This window comes from Cervus canadensis, chromosome 25 (assembly GCF_019320065.1).
Source record: "Cervus canadensis isolate Bull #8, Minnesota chromosome 25, ASM1932006v1, whole genome shotgun sequence".
NCBI lineage: Eukaryota > Metazoa > Chordata > Mammalia > Artiodactyla > Cervidae > Cervus > Cervus canadensis.
This window is the reverse complement of record NC_057410.1, coordinates 28,491,476-28,508,770: the sequence shown is the minus strand read 5'-3', so window position 1 is coordinate 28,508,770 and position 17,295 is coordinate 28,491,476. Positions and strand designations below refer to the sequence as shown.

Sequence of the window (17,295 nt, the reverse complement as noted above, 5' to 3'; positions counted from 1 at the left end):
GACACGATTGAGTGACTTCACTTTACCTGTTCCTGCCGAGGGGTGGCCAGCACCTAACTCTGGGCAGAAATGGCTTGGTATCAGATGGCTAAGTGTCTCAGCTTCTTAGAAGGTTTCCAGGAAAAGGGAGACTTCAAAGGATCCCTTTGAAAGCTAATTCTATGTAAGTTTCTTCTGCTTCAATTTAAAACCTTTTTTAAAACTCAGTGACCAGAACTTATAAACTAATTTTTGTGTTCATGGTGGGGGGGGCGGGGAACACTGGCTAAAATCATGGGGCAGAAGGAGAAATCTCATGAAATAATGGAAAGCACAATCCTGAGTTTCTTGAATGACCTGATGATCACCCAGTCACACTGATGTCCTCCCCTCTCCAGAGAGAATGGACCATAGCATCTCCTCTTAGGTAGCAGAGAGCCCACCCCTTGCCCCCCAGGACACCCCAGACTCCTCTATCTGCTTATCTGTGGCTGGCGCCACTTCCAGCACTCACCAGTGTCCCCAGAGCCTTGTTCCCTGTGGGGTAAACACTTTGGCTGTTATTATGTTCTGTGATTGGTTCAGTGGAGGCTGTGTCAGTCATCTACCCCCAGGCACTCTCTGGCTGGCCCATTAGGGTTCCAAGGGAAGCTGAGGCTCCACTGAAGAATAGAAGACACAACACGAGCTTCATCCTGACCTCCAGTCTGTTTCACATTTGTCCTGAATGTCCTGATGCCAAGGCCTTGGCTGAACCCCAGGGAGCAGGGAGGGAAGGACCTTAATCCAGAGGGACCTGTCAATCTGATGGAGGAATGGGATAGGGTTCTAGGACTCAGACAGACTGAGCTATAAGAGTGATGAAACAGAACTCCCTGGATGCCAGAGGAGCAGGAGGAAGCTGCTTCTCAGGGAAGAGAAGAATTGAAGGCAACTCAACTTGGAAAAAAGGAAGCTGAGTTAGATCGAAGAAAGATGCTCCTGAGCTTACATAGAATCAGGTTCTAGAACTGAGTCTTAATTTCAGACTGGGGGAGATGTTCTTGGCCTTTCCTGACCTGAGAGTCCATCATGTGTTGATCCAGAATCAGAGATGTCAGGGAAGCAAATGTCCTGACCAAAGTTTCCTTGATTGGAGGAATGATCCTCTTCTACTATTAAAAACAAGACGTAAAACTCAAACAAACAAACCAAAAACAAAACTAATCAAAAACCTCCAAACCAAACCAGACAACAGTGAAACAACCCCCAAACCTCAGGAAAGGCCATCTTCCTAAAGTTTTCCTGCACCATCTCCCCAGGCCGCCTTCTTCCCTCCATCCTAGATAACGTCTCCCCAACTCTTGTTCCAGAAATGCTTTTCTGGAGAAAGCTTTTAGTTCTGGCCCAAAACCATCTACCAGCACTTGTGACCAGAGCTCTCACTAGCCTTATTTGTCACCATGTCTGGTCTCCCAGATTGAGAAGTCCCTGCAGACGGACCAGAAGTTTCCTTGGAACTTCCTTCCAGGACAGGCCAGAGCCAGCTTCATCTAGAAGCCTGGACAGGCAGCAGGTGACAGACTAAGTAGGACTCTGGAATATTCTTGACCTTGTTCATGTCCTTCTGAAGCAGAACCAGCCTGGACATCTGTTACCCTGTTACCCTGGCCCCTCCTCTACCCAAAGAGGCCAGACCCACTGAGAACTTCCACTGGAGATCTGGGCAGGGATAACCCCAGTGATTGCAGGGCAGTGAGGAGAGATAAGGCAGCCAAATTACTATAATGCAGGAGGTAAGCAGAGCAAATGCAGGGTTTGGGACCATTTTATAGGGAATTCATGGGGAATTGAGGCTGGAAGAGACAAAAATCTCAGAGGGGAGATGGTAATTTTATAAACGGAGAACCAAGAGGCCCTAGGTGGCCTGAAAGATATTCACGAACTACATATTAGGCTGACTCCAGCCGGCCCAGCCCTCTGACTATTTAAGGACTGAGCAGGGACAGAAAGCCCAGCTGCTCTGCGCCCCTCGCCTGTCCACCCAGCAACCGGTGACCTCCACCTCCCAGCCATGAGCCGCCAGTTGAACCTCTATCCTGGTGGGGAGCGCCTGGCCTTCAGCGGCTGCTCTGCCATCATCTCCAGCCGGGTCAGCAGCAGCACAGCCTCATTCCGGGCCAGCGGCGTCAAGGGCACAGCCATCTTCGGCAGCAGGAGCCTCTTCAACTGCGGGGGCGGCCGGCGCCTGGCCCTGAGCTCCTCGACCGGGCGGGGCGTCTCCGCCCTGGGTCCCTGCGCAGCCACTGGCGGTGGCCGCCGGGGAGGCTTCGTGGGCACCGTTTTCGGCAGCGCGGGGCTGGGGCCCGCGTGTCCGTCCGTGTGCCCACCGGGCGGCATCCCTCAGGTCACCGTCAACAAAAGCCTCCTGTCCCCCCTCAACGTGGAGCTGGACCCAGAGATCCAGAAAGTGCGCGCCCAGGAGCGGGAGCAGATCAAGGCTCTGAACAACAAGTTCGCCTCCTTCATTGACAAGGTTGGTGCTGGGCTGTCTACCCGTCCCTGCCTTGGTGACCAGCGTACATGCGGGTCTCACTCTGCCCCTGCCACTGGAGTGGGAACTTGGGCAAGTTAGTTATGCTCTCTGAACTTCCCTTGCCTCTTGTGTAAAATGGGCACAAGAGTAGCTCTAACCCCATAAGTTTATAATGAGGATGAATTGGATGTTTCTAAGGTGCTTAAAACAGTGCCTGGCACACCTTCACCCCGCCCCTCCCCCTTAAAGAGGAGCTTCATTCCTTTCTTGCTGGAAAAGACTCCGGAAAGGTGTCAGTGGCAGGAGATGCATAATGGGCCCCCCGAGGGCTCTCACTACCAAACAGAGAGATGGGTTTGCAGTTCCAGGACAGGGGGTGTCCCAGGACGGGATACCTGGTGGGTGAGAAAGACCTGGAAGGTAGGAAGTGGGATAAGGATGTAAACCAGTAAGGTTTTTAGAGGAGGTGAGAGGAAAGGGCTAGAACGGTGAAGGTGCTGAGGGGAGAAGATTTGGAAGGAGGGCATGTCAAATTATGTGTGTGTATGTCCAGAAATTGGGGCAACAGAGAAGATGGCTCTGGAGTCATAGGCAGTGACCCTGCTGAATGGGAGGAGACAAAGAATGGGCTTCTCTTGTCTCCACCTGGAAAGATCTAGACCATAAGAGATATGATACTAATAATAGCTGACACTCCTCAGTGCCTGGTGCTGACCCAAGTGGTTCTCACTTATCAACCCATGATTCAGTGATCACTCTTATCTTGCAGAAGCTCAAATTAAGATAGAGGGAAGCTAAGAAATGTGCCAGGGTAATAGAAAAGGCAGCAACAGTAGCCTGTATCCCTCACTACTGTACTTGGGAAGAGGAAATGAAGTAGTTGGAGGACAGAGGGCAGGAGTGGAAGAAATAACTAAAGAGATTGGTAAGAAGAGGAATGTTGGTGTAGCAGAGGCCTGACATTGTTCACTACAAAAATGAAAAACCTTCCGTCAATATGAATAGATTTGTAAAGATGTGATTGTTGTTGTCCAGTTGCTCAGTCATGTCCGACTCTTTGTGACCCCATGGACTGCAGCACACCAGGCTTCCCTGTACTTCACTATCTCCCAGAGTTTGCTCAAACCGACTCCATTGAGTCGGTGATGCTATCTAACCATCTCGTCCTCTGGCATCCCCTTCTCCTGTTCTCAATCTTTCCCAGCATCAGGGTCTTTTCCAATAAGTTGGTTCTTTGCAATAGGTGGCCAAAGTATTTGAGCTTCAGTATCAGTTCTTCTAATGAATATTCAGGGTTGATTTCCTTTAGGATTGACTGATTTGAACTCCTTGCTGTCCAAGGGACTCTCAAGAGTCTTTTCCAACACCACAATTTAAAAGCATCAATTCTTTGGCATTCAGTCTTCTTTATGGTCCAGCTCTCACATCTGTATATGACTACTGGAAGAAGGATAGCTTTGACTATACGTACCTTTGTTGGCAAAGTAATGTCTCTGCTTTTTAATATGTTGTCTAGGTTTGTCATAGCTTTTCTTCCAAAGAGCAAGCGTCTTTTAATTTTGTGGCTTCAGTCACTGTCTGCAGTGGTTTTGGAGCCCAAGAAATTAAAATCTGTCATTGTTTCCACTTTCCCCCCATCTATTTGCCATGAAGTGATGGAACCAGATGCCATGATCTTAGTTTTTTGAATGTTGAGTTTAAAGATGTGACAATCTGCTTCCAAAACCAATGAAAGAAACAAACCAGGAGCGATTTAGACGTCATGTAAGAAAGAACATGCAAATTACCAGAGTGACTTTCCAGTGTCATTCCCCAGTCACTATTTCTTACTGCTTCTCATTTCCCTTCACTCCAAAAACACCAGTATTTATAACAAAAAATGCTGCTTTAACCACGGTAAGTCATGGTGGCAGATGATAGACAGCATTGCTTTCACCCACTTCCTGATTTCATTTAAGACTGGATCCTGTTTCTTGTCTTAGAGACAAGGTGGACGTGTCCCTCTGGCTGAATCCACTCTCTGAGGAACCTCGCTCTTTCCTGACTCCCACTGCAGGATGACACCATCTGATTTCTGGGGCCCTGTCCTCACTCTTGAGAGGCAAGAGCACTGGGGGGAGCATTTGGGGTCTATGACCACCTTTGGTTTCCAGGTGAGGTTCCTGGAGCAGCAGAACCAGGTGCTGGGGACCAAGTGGGAACTGCTGCAGCAACTGGACCTGAACAACTGTAAGAACAACCTGGAGCCCATCCTCGAGGGCTACACTAGCAACCTGCGGAAGCAGCTGGAGACGCTGTCCGGGGACCGGGTGAGGCTGGACTCGGAGCTGAGGAGCATGCGTGATGTGGTGGAGGACTACAAGAAGAGGTGAGTGGAGAGGTGGAGAAACGCCACTGGAAGGTCTTGATTATAGGTGAGGTTGTGATTTGGAGCCAGCAATTTTGTCTTCTTGAATCCTTTGCTGATATCATTACTACTCTTTCTTGTATAGGAAGGAGAGAGATCTAGACAGGATGAAACGTAGGAAGAGAGAAGATCTACCCATAATGGTGTTCCAAATAGCCCAGGAGATGATGTGCTCATTTTAAACATTGGAAATGGAAGAATGTTGGGGGGTGGGTGGAGAGAACTGTCTCAAAACCAGATGAACAACCCAAATGGCTTTGTAGCTTCTCCTGAGTGAGGTTTTCTATAGGAGCTGCCAGGACTCCTATAGAAGGAAACATCCTTCCAATCTCAGAACACATCTTTTTTTTTTTTCCCCTTTATTTATTTATTTATTTTTTCAGTGGGTTTTGTCATACATTGATATGAATCAGCCATAGATTTACATGTATTCCCCATCCCGATTCCCCCTCCCACCTCCCTCTCCACCCGATTCCTCTGGGTCTTCCCAGTGCACCAGGCCCGAGCACTTGTCTCATGCATCCCACCTGGGCTGATGATCTGTTTCACCATAGATAATATACATGCTGTCAGAACACATCTTAAAGCTAAGCAAAAATGGGTTTTTAAAAGTTTTCTTTTTTTTTTCATGGTGAGGCATCTCCATGCTGCTGAATCCCATTATTAAAGAGAACAGTTGAAGGTGTGCTTGGATGGGAAATGATTTCTCCTTCTAAGTTGAACCTATGAGGAGAGAGAGTAATGCCCCAGCTTGGTGGGATCTGATATTTTGGTGGTTTGCTTCCAGGTGTTAGGAGTTTTGGGGATAGATGACTTCTTCTGTAAGGTGGTAAAGATGGTCGGAATTGGGCTTTTTTTCTTGGTTCACTTTTGATCTACCCATCCATCTCTACTGAAGTCCCCCTAAGGTGTAACTCTGGCCTGAGCCCTGTATGGGGCCCCTGAAGGTGGCGGTGACATAGTCCTGGACTTCTGAAAGCACACAGATTGTGGGGACAGGCTTAAAGAACACCCCCAGAGAGCCCCCTCTTTAAATATGTGTACACACTCAAATACAATTTCCAAAATTTTGGTTCATTTAATTTATAGAAAGCATCTACCATCTAGCTTAATTGGAAAGCTAGCTTTCGTTGTCAAACCAGAGAAATAAATGTTGCTTTCTGTCAGAAAAAGTGTGGCTTCATATCTAAATTCAAGTCAAAATACAAACATGCACTGAGGACTATTTTAAAATCCACTCAGCAATAAACTAAGGGTGACAGCTTGTACAGTAGGCTATTGAAAATATTAAAGATTAAAATGATGTAGATTTAACATAATTAATACATCTATATTCTAAAACAAGATAAATCCACGTGTACTTTGTCATGGTTTAACTTTTAATTATACATTTTAATCTGCTTTTAAAAATTATATGTTATTTATTAAGTCCATAGTAATGTAAAATGCAGTTTTCTTTATAAATATTGTATGTGTATATTGAACTCTGATATTCAATTTTTAGAAGTAAATGATGAGAAGTTATTTATAATGCATGAATGTCATCAATTTTGATAGCCATCATGATCCATCTTTTCCAATGTATTTTATGAAGTAGAAAGATATAAGGTGCTAAAAGCTAACTGGTCTTCAATTAGCACATACTTTTATTTTTGTCAATAGGATGGATATAATGTGATAACATGTAAGATAATATGAGATAAAATTGTGATGGAAACAACTATTTCATAGTATAACTTGATAGAAAGGAGTTTTTAATTATCTTTTGAATAACACACATAGAATCTGAGATAAATCATATAAGCTATTTTTCTGTGTTTTACCCAGTGCAACTAGAAAAATCTGGTAGTCTTCAGAAAATGTCCCACTGTTTAAGTACTTTAAATAACCCACTTCACTAACCTGTACTACTTCAGCAATCCAACAAAACTTTATTTTCTTGGCAGCCAGTGACATGACTTAGGAAGTAAAAAGCTGAGAAGAATTGCTCCAGTTAATGTGTATGAAAAATAGCTCCTTTGGGGGCACAAAACATTTCTTTCCAATACTCTATTTTTTTTGCTCTCGCAAATATCCTATATTATGTTCTTTAAAGAATCCTTTTATTCTTCTTTTTAAACAAAAGGCCCCATGGATAGGAGGCAAGGCAAGAGGGGAAGAGGGGATGTGAGACCCCAGCCCCACACCCCTTCCCCACCTACCCCTTTTCTGCTTATATATTTATACTCTATCTACAAGTCCCTGGGGCAAGGTGACATGTTCTTTGTTAATAGAAAGGGATGGAATAGTGAGATCTTTAAGTGAAATGATCAGTGCTCTTGACCCTCCAAGCTACAATACATGTGTAATGAGAATCTCTCACCCCCATCCAAACACCCTATTTCCAAGGCCTTGCTTCACCTGTGTAAGAAACAGGCATAACTTACAGAGAAAGGGAATAGCGTTTTTTGGGTGCCTGGGAGCTTTCTTCTCCGGCTAGGGCTCGTAGTAAGGTGCCAGCTGGTGGGGAGGGGGGTGACTTTCGGTTGTCACGAGGAAGGTGGGACAGCAGAACGTGCATGATGTCTCCATCACAGATGCATTCCCAAGTAGATACATTTTAGGGTAGCCTGACTATGAGCGAAGGAGCCACACATTGATGCCTTTAAACCTGTCCTTGTCACATCCCCTTTCAGAAGGCTCTCCGTGCCCTGGGGGAACGTAAAGCCCGGGTTATGGGCCACTGCCCTGCAGCTTTCGGCACAGAGGCGATTGCTGCCTGCTCAGTGAGCATTCGCAGAATGGAGCTGTCCCACTGGTGACGCTCCTTTCTCTTGCCCCACGCAGGTATGAGGTGGAAATTAACAGACGCACAGCTGCTGAGAATGAGTTTGTGATGCTCAAGAAGGTATGAGGCGGGTAGGGAGGGCTGGAAGAAGCCTGGGGGCTCCCTAGGGACCTGGCATGCAGATGTTTGTAGGATGAGGAAAGGGCCCTTATGGGTCACTTAGTCTCTAGGACAGAGATGGCTAGGCTTCTATTGTCCCACTCATCTCTCAGGTCTCTTGCCTGGGCAGCATGCTGCTTCCAGAAGCTACCAGCTTTAGATCCAGGTGCAGCCGTGGCCCTGCACATTGGTTGGTTTGCTCTCAGGGATCAGGCCTCCCTGTGAAGCATGGTGGAAGGGGAGAGAGCAGGGAACCTGGGGCTCCTTGTGGCAGGAGGGAGGGCAGGGGGAGAGGCAGGTCCCTCTCTGTGTTCCCCAGGATGTGGATGCCGCCTACATGAACAAGGTCGAGCTCCAGGCCAAGGTGGACTCCTTGACAGATGAGATCAAGTTCTTGAAGTGCCTCTATGAAGGGGTAAGGACCCTGCTGAGCTCTCTGGTGGTCTGCTCCTCTTGCAAGTGGTTTCTGGCCCTTGGCCTGGATGGTCACATGACCAAGGGTTGGCAGAGAGGCCTTTTGACCTCTGTACTGACCCACATTGTCAGTACAGCTGCCATTTGCTGAGGCCCTACTATGTGCTGAGCAGTGGGGGTAGGCTTTGAGGAGACCATGATGGAGGAGAAATGATTCCTGTCCTCTAGGAGTCCATAGTCCGGTAGGGAAAACAGCATGTAAATGAGCTTTGGGAGAGCAGCGGAATGGTGAATTCTGCCTGAGGTGTCGGTGAAGGTTCCAGGAGAAAGGTGAGCAAGATTTCCGTGGGTGCAGGGAAGGGCTTGGACTCCAGCCTGAAGGAGCAGAATTAGGGGAGACCTGGAGCTGGAGTTGTGCTAAAGTATGAGGGGCCTGGAGAAGTGGGGTTCATTGGTGACTCTCTAGAGAACCGAGTGTCACGTAAGGAGTTCAGACTGATCCATGGTGGCTGTTGGTGCGGAGAGAGTGGGTAGGGTGGGAGGAGTCCTGCGTGTGTGATGGAGAGGGCAGTCCCATGGGTGGAAAGCTCCATGTTTTCATCTCACACCCACAGGCTTGAGCACTGCAGGCCTCTGCTGAAGGCAGAGCTCACGTGCCTAGGAAGGACAGGAAGGGGAAGCAGGGGGTTTGCCAGAGAGGACCAAGAAAAGGGACCCCCACCTTGGGAAACCTTTAACTGACTCCCCTCCCCTAACTGTCCTCCAGGAGATTGCTCAGATCCAGTCCCACATCAGTGACACATCCGTCATCCTGTCCATGGACAACAACCGCGACCTAGACCTGGACAGCATCATTGCCCAGGTCCGCACCCAGTACGAGGAGATCGCCCTGAAGAGCAAGGCTGAGGCCGAGGCGCTATACCAGACCAAGGTGAGCTGAGGGCCAGGTGTGCAGCGGCCCAGTGATCACAGCTACCATCCTGTCATCATGTATGCACGTGTGTGCTTGTGTGTGTGTGTGCATGTGTGTTGGGGCTGGGCAGAGACTTCCTGCTTCTTGGAGTTGGGCCTTGTGGAAATGCCATCCTGTGGTCCAGAGAGATCTTCCACAGTCTTGGCAGGTGTTGGGGGCCATGTGTGGGCTAAGCCCTTCCCCAGCCAAGGCCCTTGCTGACAGCTGAGGCCACATCAGTTACCGCTTCAATAAGATTCTGATGCCATTTCTGTGGACAATCCACCATCTCAGCTTTTCTTCTATTTCCAACTTTGTCAAAACGAGGACAGGAAATTCAGACTCCATTAGGGCTCTCATGTTTGAGAATCCGAGGATCCTGTTGAAGTGGGGCCGGGCCTTCCTATCCAGAAGGAAAGGGTTGTCTTTCTCCCTCTCCCTCTCCCCTCTTCCCTCCTCCTCTTGTGCCTGTGTTGCGTAGATAACGAGAACGGTGCCCCGTCACTCTCCCTCTCCTCCAGCACCCTAAGGGCTGAATTCCCAACTGTCCTGTGCTCCTCGTCTCTTGTCCCCCAATCTCAGATCCAGGAGCTGCAAGCCACAGCGGGCCAGCACGGGGATGACCTCAAACTCACCAAGGCTGAGATCTCAGATCTCAACCGGATGATCCAGAGGATCCGCTCAGAGATTGGGAACGTGAAGAAGCAGGTGGGTTCTATGAAAGGAGTCAGCTGACAGCACTCACTGGTTTGAGACCAATTATGGTTTGGTACAGTCAGTATGAGAACAGCTGTACCAGCCTATGCAAATGAGAAGAGCATCCTGCCCTTCCCAGCACTGTGAGGATCTTGCCCCAATCTGTATGAGGCTCATTATTAAAAAGGGTAAAACAAGATCTCTAAGGAGAGAACAGTAGGAATCCGTATGGAAGGATGTAGCATCCTTTGTTGGGCATCACACTCCCTAAGTGCTGTAGGGCTTCCAAGGGGCTCTGGATGAGTGGGGACCCGAGTGAGGCTTTCTGTAGGAGGTGGATTACCTTGGGATGGAAGACAGAAAGAGGGAAGGGGGTCTGGTGAAGGAACCCACAAGAGCAGTGGATGTGAGGTGGGCATGTGTGCCAGAAGGAAAGACGCCCACCCTGAGCAGAAGGTCCGTGATGGATGGGTGGCAGGGAGCAGGACACCCCTAGGTAGGAATGGGTGGATTATGGGCAGTATTCAAAGAGGGTGGTGGACCTTAGACCCAGTGCAATTGGTGAAAGGGCTTGAAAATTTCCCATGATGAATCTGTGCCGGAGGAAGGAGAGCCAGTCGTGGATTTTAGAAGAGAGTGGAGAAGGAAGGTGGAGAAGGAAGATCGCCACCCCACTCTGACCCCCGCCACACACACCCCCAACACTAGTCTTGGCTCAGGTCTCTGCTGAGTGTTTGCCTTTTCCTGTGTCTGTCTGTGGGGGGCACTACACTGAACTCAGCCCATAGGAACACAATATGGGGCCACGCTTGTGATTCCAAAGCAAGCAAACTCATGAATCTCCCAAAGTTTGTGGAGTTTGGTGCAAAGATTTAAGGTCTCAGCTTCCTGGGCAAGTGAAGTTCCCTATCTCCTCCCCTTCTCTGCCCTGCATGTGCATGTGCACACACACCCACACAGCCCTCCTCCAACAGCAGAAAGAAAAAAGATAGACTAAGAACCTATGGTGTTTTTATTTAATCAAGTTCTGCATAAATGAAAGAAACACACAAGGTGTTTGAAGCTACCTTTGGTACCCAATTACTCTATTTATCTGAGCATTCTCTGTGTACATGTTTAAGCAAACTTATCACCAGAAAATGACATTTGTGATGAAAAGGCCACCATGCTTTGGAGGTCAGGGAGATATCCTCCTTGGGGAGCCAGTGGGGGTCACTGCTGATACTTGGTCCCCAAGGCAGCTCCTCTTGAGTGCTTTCAGCCAAGGTGCTTTCCTGCCTTTTGACCTCTCCACCAAAGAAGCCCACAGTTAAACATGCAGACTCTGAATCCAGTGGCTCCAGAATCCAGCTGCTAATTGTTTCAGAGGAACCAACATTTCAGGTCTTCCTTTCAACTCATGCCACATTCACAAGACCCAAGCTTCTGGAGTCCCCCAAGTTCACCTGCAGGATCTTGGTCAGTGACAAAGAACAGAGGACAGTTTGGTGGAATTCGAGTTGTAGAGTTTATTGCATCCTCCTAAATAATTAGGCCTTCACAGTCCTGAGGATGGCGATGCTTTTCCCTGGTTTGATAGCTGGATCCTAGGTTTTTCTGCTGAGGCTGTGAACACTCACCCGAAACACTGTGGATGCTTGTATGGCTGGGGGCCTGCCTGGTTGAGGAGGGTAGCATCACCTGGACAGCAGTGAAAAATTCCATTTGGTCTCAGGACCAGCTGCTCTCCTCGGGGTGAAGCAACTTTGACTCCAGAAAAAGGGGACAGATCCTAGGATCCCACCAAAGCCTAACCCAGTGACTGGCAAACACACTCATGACTGAAAGGCCCAAGACACCCTCTCTATCTGCCCAGCTTCCCCTGGATGCAGTGCTGAGCCCCACCTGCAGTTTGCTTCTGCAAGTAACACCTAAAAGTGAAGTTTGTAAACTAGTAAAACCTGTTAGTTATGCAAAAGTATTATTGAAGGCTGTTGCCTTGTAGCATGAGCCTCTGTGCAATTTGGGAGGCCAGATCCTCCGTGGGGTAGGTTTATTGGATAGACATTTTATTAATAGGAAATTTATTGGTCCCTATTTTTTTCACTATTTACAGTATCTCCCAAGATATCTTTTACACTATGGGGCAGAATTAAGGCCAGGGACACAGAGACTTTTTAGGGTCGGTAGACTTTTTAGGGTTGGCAGAACAGCTGATGTTACAGACTAGTAGGGAGACCATGGAGCCATGTGCCCAGGTGGCCACCTTCTCAATCAATACCTTTCCCCTCCTCTCTCCCAAGGTAAGGACACTCCACCTTTATATGCCATGGCATGAGCTGGACTGAACGTGCCTGGAGTTGGGGGGAAGGACAGATCCTAGACATCACCTCTAGTGATGTTCAGAAAATGGGAAAACCAGAAGGACCTCAAAGCATTTACCATCAGTCAGGATCAAAAGAAGGGCGGTTTTCTGAGCAGAATCTCAGAGCTATGCTCTGACCCAAAGCACTGAATCCATTTGCCCCTCAGTGCTCCAACCTGGAGATGGCTATCGCCGATGCTGAGCAGCGGGGCGACTGTGCCCTGAAGGACGCCCGGGCCAAGCTGGATGAGCTGGAGGCTGCCCTGCTCCAGGCCAAGGAGGAGCTGGCCAGGATGATGCGTGAGTACCAGGAGCTGATGAGCACCAAGCTGGCCCTGGACATGGAGATCGCCACCTACCGCAAGCTGCTGGAGGGCGAGGAGTGCAGGTGAGGGGGGATGTCTTTTGTTTGAAGCATTATCTCTGTGCTTTAGTAGGAAGGTTGAGGGCAAACAGTTTGGTTTTGTTCAGGTTCTACTGAGGTGAAACTCTATAAAGAATGGTTTTGACATGGTGTGGTAGGAAAGACCAGAGTTAGACAGCAAGAAGGACAGGATTGTAAACATCCCAAAGAGGTGCTAGGGGAGGAATTGAAGAAATTGAGAAATAGAGCATCGCTGGCCCTTCATGATTCATTCTTGAGGCGAATGGGAGGGGCAAGATGGTCTCTAAGAGTCACCTAGGTTCAAGGTTGCTCTGACAAAGCCTGAGGCCCAGAGAGGATGTGAGCTCACTCCTCTTAATTGTCTAAGACCAAAGGCATAACTAGTCGGAAGCAGGGGCACAATTATCCCACACATCAGATAATCCCAAAGTCACTTTGATGGACAGGCTGACTCCCTGCAGCAGACTTTTCGTCTTAGTTCTCTGTTTCTTGAGAGGTCCCATTCGGGTGTTTGGGAAGAAAGAAGGCTGGGCTGGAGTGGAAGGCGTGTCTGAGAGGGGAGGCTGATTCACCGAGGGATCTCCCTGGATCGAAGAGGTTTAGGGAGGTTTATCTGATTTTCTTCTCCCTCTGCAGGATGTCTGGTGAATATCCAAATTCCGTGAGCATCTGTAAGTATCTGCAGTACCTAGTTCTGCCCTTAGTCACCTACCAGAAGTCAAAGTCCCTCTATTTTCATGACACCAAAGAAAATTTAGAATAACAATAACAGAGTGGGTTAAGGGGAGACTTAGGCGCACAAAGAGGGAGCTGGATTTAGTAACCAAGGAGAAAAACAGTATTGTGAAATACTATTTTAATACAGGTTATACAAAAGTATAACCTATAGAGAGATCAAATGATATCCAACAGTATATAGTCCCAAAGTCTACTTCAAGAATGATACTTAATGACTACATTCCATTTCTTTGAGGTCAGTCCATAAAAGAGGTACTGGATTGAAGTAAGAAGGAACGAGAGGAGCCTGACTGGCTGAATGATGAAAAAAGCAGAAATAACCTCCTGCAGATTTAAAAGCTGGAGAGAGCACAGGGTTCTATTGTAGGGTACTCCCAGCAGCCCCTTTCTTTAGCAGAAGCATCAGAAGGCCTCTGTGAAGTGCCTTTCTTCATCTGGTCCTATCCAGATGGAAATTCACTGCTAGTCTGCTAGTGCTTACAGTCTGACATTGATAGATCAACATAGACTAATTAGAAAAAGGTCAAATACATGGGGTCAAGTACATGAAAAATGACCAGTGCTGATGAAAATCTCTTAGTAAAGTAAAAATAGACAATGGAGAAGCCACCCCAGGGGAGAGAACTAAGGGAATGATCAGGATGTCCCAGGAAGCTGAATGAACTGGGTCTTTTCTTGCCGATTGCAGCCGTCATCAGCAACACCAGCGCTGCGGCAGGAAGCACCGGCTTCAGCATGGGCTTTGGTGCCTCGAGCAGTTACAGCTATAAATCCTCAGCGGTGGATGTCAAAACCAAAGGCAGCTGTGGAGGCAGCGAGCTCAAGGATGCTTCTGCCAAAACCTCAGGCAGTAGCTGTGCAACCAAAAAGGCCTCGAGATGAAGGGCAGATGAAGGCTGGCTCACGAGCAGAAAGCTGCAAACCTCACCCCTCGCGCCACGTCCTCATCTCCTCTTCTGGGTCCCCTTCCCAAGTCAGGAAGTGCTTCCTCTGTAACCACAGCCTTGGTCCCATCCCTGCTCCTGATTCTGAGTGGGGTGATGCTCTGATGCAGGGCATCCAGCCACAGGCTCTCTTGGTGACCTCCTCCTTGGGCACCTTTCTCTGGGTCACTGCCCTGTATGCAGAGATTACACACATCCCCAGGATGCTTCTCTGTGACCAGGGGCAAGCCCCTCTGTCCTTGTACCTTTCTGGGTCTTCACAGTCAAGGGGCTCTCATTGTCCTCTGACTGGGGCCATGCCCAGTTCTCTGCTTTGCAATAAATGGTCAATGCCATCTCATTCTTAGTGTTGATTCTATTGCCTGGCATACTGACATCTGAGTTGCCCCATCCAACTCTTCTTGGTCCAGCTCCTGCTTCCCTCTGGGTCCCTGGTCTGATACGGATCTTTGCCGTCTGGTCCTGGCCAGGCAGGCATTGGTTGAGAGCTGCTCCTTGTAAACAACAGAGATTTGTTACAAATTTGCCTCTAGGCAGGCTTGGGTCTTCCTGGGCACCTGGGCACTTACTCCAGGGCCTACACAATGGCCCTGTGAGATGGGAACAGTTGCCCCCTGTACAAAGACGCTCAGGCTGCTGTGATCAAGGAGCTGAGTCACCCCAGGACTCTCAGGTGTCTGAGTTTCAGCGCAGCTTCCTGCTCCGCCTCTCAAGAGCTCCCACAGTGTCCCTACAACTGTCTCTTGTTGTCAGAGAGTCATTCCTTCTTCTTCCTTTCCTCCTCAGTCTCTTGCCAACCCAGCTCCTATCTTGCTCTCCCACACCAGCCTTGCTTTCCTCTTCTTCCAGCTGATTCCTTTCCATCCTCAAGTTTGAGGCCAGCACGCCCACCTGCCTGTGTATGCCTCCCTGTCTGCTGTATCCATGTAGCCGTGGCTCACGAGCTTTGGTGAGTCTGGCATCGTCAGGCGCAGGGCATATAGGAGTCAGCAAACCGGCACATAAGAGCCTGTCCTAGGGGAGCCCACAGTCTGGTGGGGAGAGTAAAAATCAGCGATTAACAGCGAAACACAGGATATGGCAGGCAGGGATGATGTCTGTGAAGAAAAGTTACACAGCGTAAGAAGAGTGTTCTTTGACACATGTGTATGTTTCTGTAAGAATGTTTGTTTTCTCAGAAGCAGTTGACACAGTTGCCTTGAACGAGGTGCTGAAGAGCAGAGTCCTCCAGGGCAAGGCCACCTTCCAACGATGAGCCTCGTTTGAGGGTGACCTTCAGGGTGCCTGTGACCCCTTCTCCCCCTCGTCATTCCCCAGCCTCATACTCCAGTCTTTCTTCCTGGAGTCCAGGACTTTTCACACCTCAAGACCTTAGCAAATATAACTTCCAATCTCAAGTGCCCATGCCCCATTTCCTGAAAGCCTGCTCATCCTTGGTGGTCCAGCTGAATTGCCACCTCCTATGGCCATGCATTTTCTGGTCCCTCCATGTGGACTCCATCAAGTCATAAAAGCATAAATGAGAAGGAACATTAGAGCTTGTGGCCAAGAACTCCCCGAATCCCCCCACTATTATAGGCCAGCAAACAGGCCCAGATGGCTAAGTGCTCTGCCCACGTTCACAGCCCTGATGAGCAGCAGAGTGGGGACCGGGGCCCTGCACATCCATAGCACTGTTCCCGAACCCATATTACAGTTGAAGCTCTATTTTCCAGAGCTCCGTGTTCTGTTCTGGGGCCCTCAGTCTGGCTTATGGTCAGCACTCTGTAATGTTTGTCATAGGTATGCATTGCTCCGTCTCACCCACCTTCACTGGGGAGAAAGAGCTCATGTAACACACGTGTGTCCTGATGATTTGGCATGCAACTGATGAAACACAATTGTGTTAAGAGATTTGTGTCTTACATTTGTCCATGTGTATGCTATTTATAGAATTTATCAACCAAATTGAGACACTTCTATTCTGGACATAATCTAAACTGGATCTGCAGATAGCACGGCGTAAGCCAGGACTGTGTCAGGCACATGCTAGCTTATGTCTGGCGTCCTGGCTGAGCGTCATATGTTTTGGCTTCAAATCCTGGCTCTTCTAATGGCTGGTTGTAACTGGGTACAAGATCCTGCCCTTGTAAAATGGGGTTGATACAAGCTGGCCTTTGATGAGAGCTTTCTACATGCCAGGTACCACTCTCAGCACAACGGCAACAGTGAATTCTCCCAACAGCCCAACAGGTATGGTTGTTATAATATGGATCTCACTCATGATATGCTGAGACTCAAAGGGGTAAAATAATCCACCCAACCTCACACAGTAAATGGCAGAGTTGGGGGTCCGGCTCTCAGAGTCCAGTCCATGTTTTCCATGCACAATGCCTCCATACCTGCCAAAGTCCTCACTGTGGAGGAGAGTTGAGCATATGAAAAGGGATAATGTGAGTAATACAACATCTGGAATACAGTTTGCAGCCAACAGATGTTAGCTGTTATTATAATAATCACTGTTAATGCGTGTTTACAGGGCCTTTGTGTTTACCAGCTGTGCCCTGGTCCATGAGCAGTCAATCCAGAGCAGCACTGTGCCCAGAGATCTGACTCAGGTGGGCTAAGTGCAGGGCCAGGGCAAACACTGGGTCTATTCATTGACACATGGTCCCATTCACTCACCAACTGCTCATTTCCAAGCAGGACGAGTAACTCCTTGGGGCTGGTATTTTGTGCCTACACTGCCCTCTGCCATCAGCCCTAGGTACTGCACCTTCCAACCCTGTGGCTCTGGGCGGAAGACTCTTAAAACCAAGAGGGTGTGAGACAACCTTGGTCAGGCTCTGTGCCCACCGTGGAGCTGCCAGCTGGAGGAGATGCTGTTTCTCTCCCTGGCATGCTCAGGCAGGCCCCTGCCTCCGTGTTGCCCAGGTCCTGGCTTCTGTCTCCCCTCCTTCTTTCCCATCCCTCCTTTCACACGACTGAGGGGGCGGGTAGGGGCTGTGGTAGTGCT

General features: G+C 48.7%; 1 protein-coding gene across 1 annotated transcript; it reads left to right on the top strand.

The window, feature by feature from the left end:
* Window positions 1-1,982: 1,982 nt before the first annotated feature.
* On the top strand, window positions 1,983-14,640 carry LOC122427422 (keratin, type II cytoskeletal 72). The gene is made up of 9 exons (XM_043446886.1): window positions 1,983-2,494; window positions 4,648-4,862; window positions 7,728-7,788; window positions 8,147-8,242; window positions 9,008-9,172; window positions 9,776-9,901; window positions 12,401-12,621; window positions 13,255-13,289; window positions 14,045-14,640. The coding sequence occupies exons 1-9, from the start codon at window positions 2,033-2,035 to the stop codon at window positions 14,236-14,238; spliced, it is 1,575 nt and encodes a 524-aa protein (XP_043302821.1). The 5' UTR covers window positions 1,983-2,032; the 3' UTR covers window positions 14,239-14,640.
* Window positions 14,641-17,295: the final 2,655 nt, after the last annotated feature.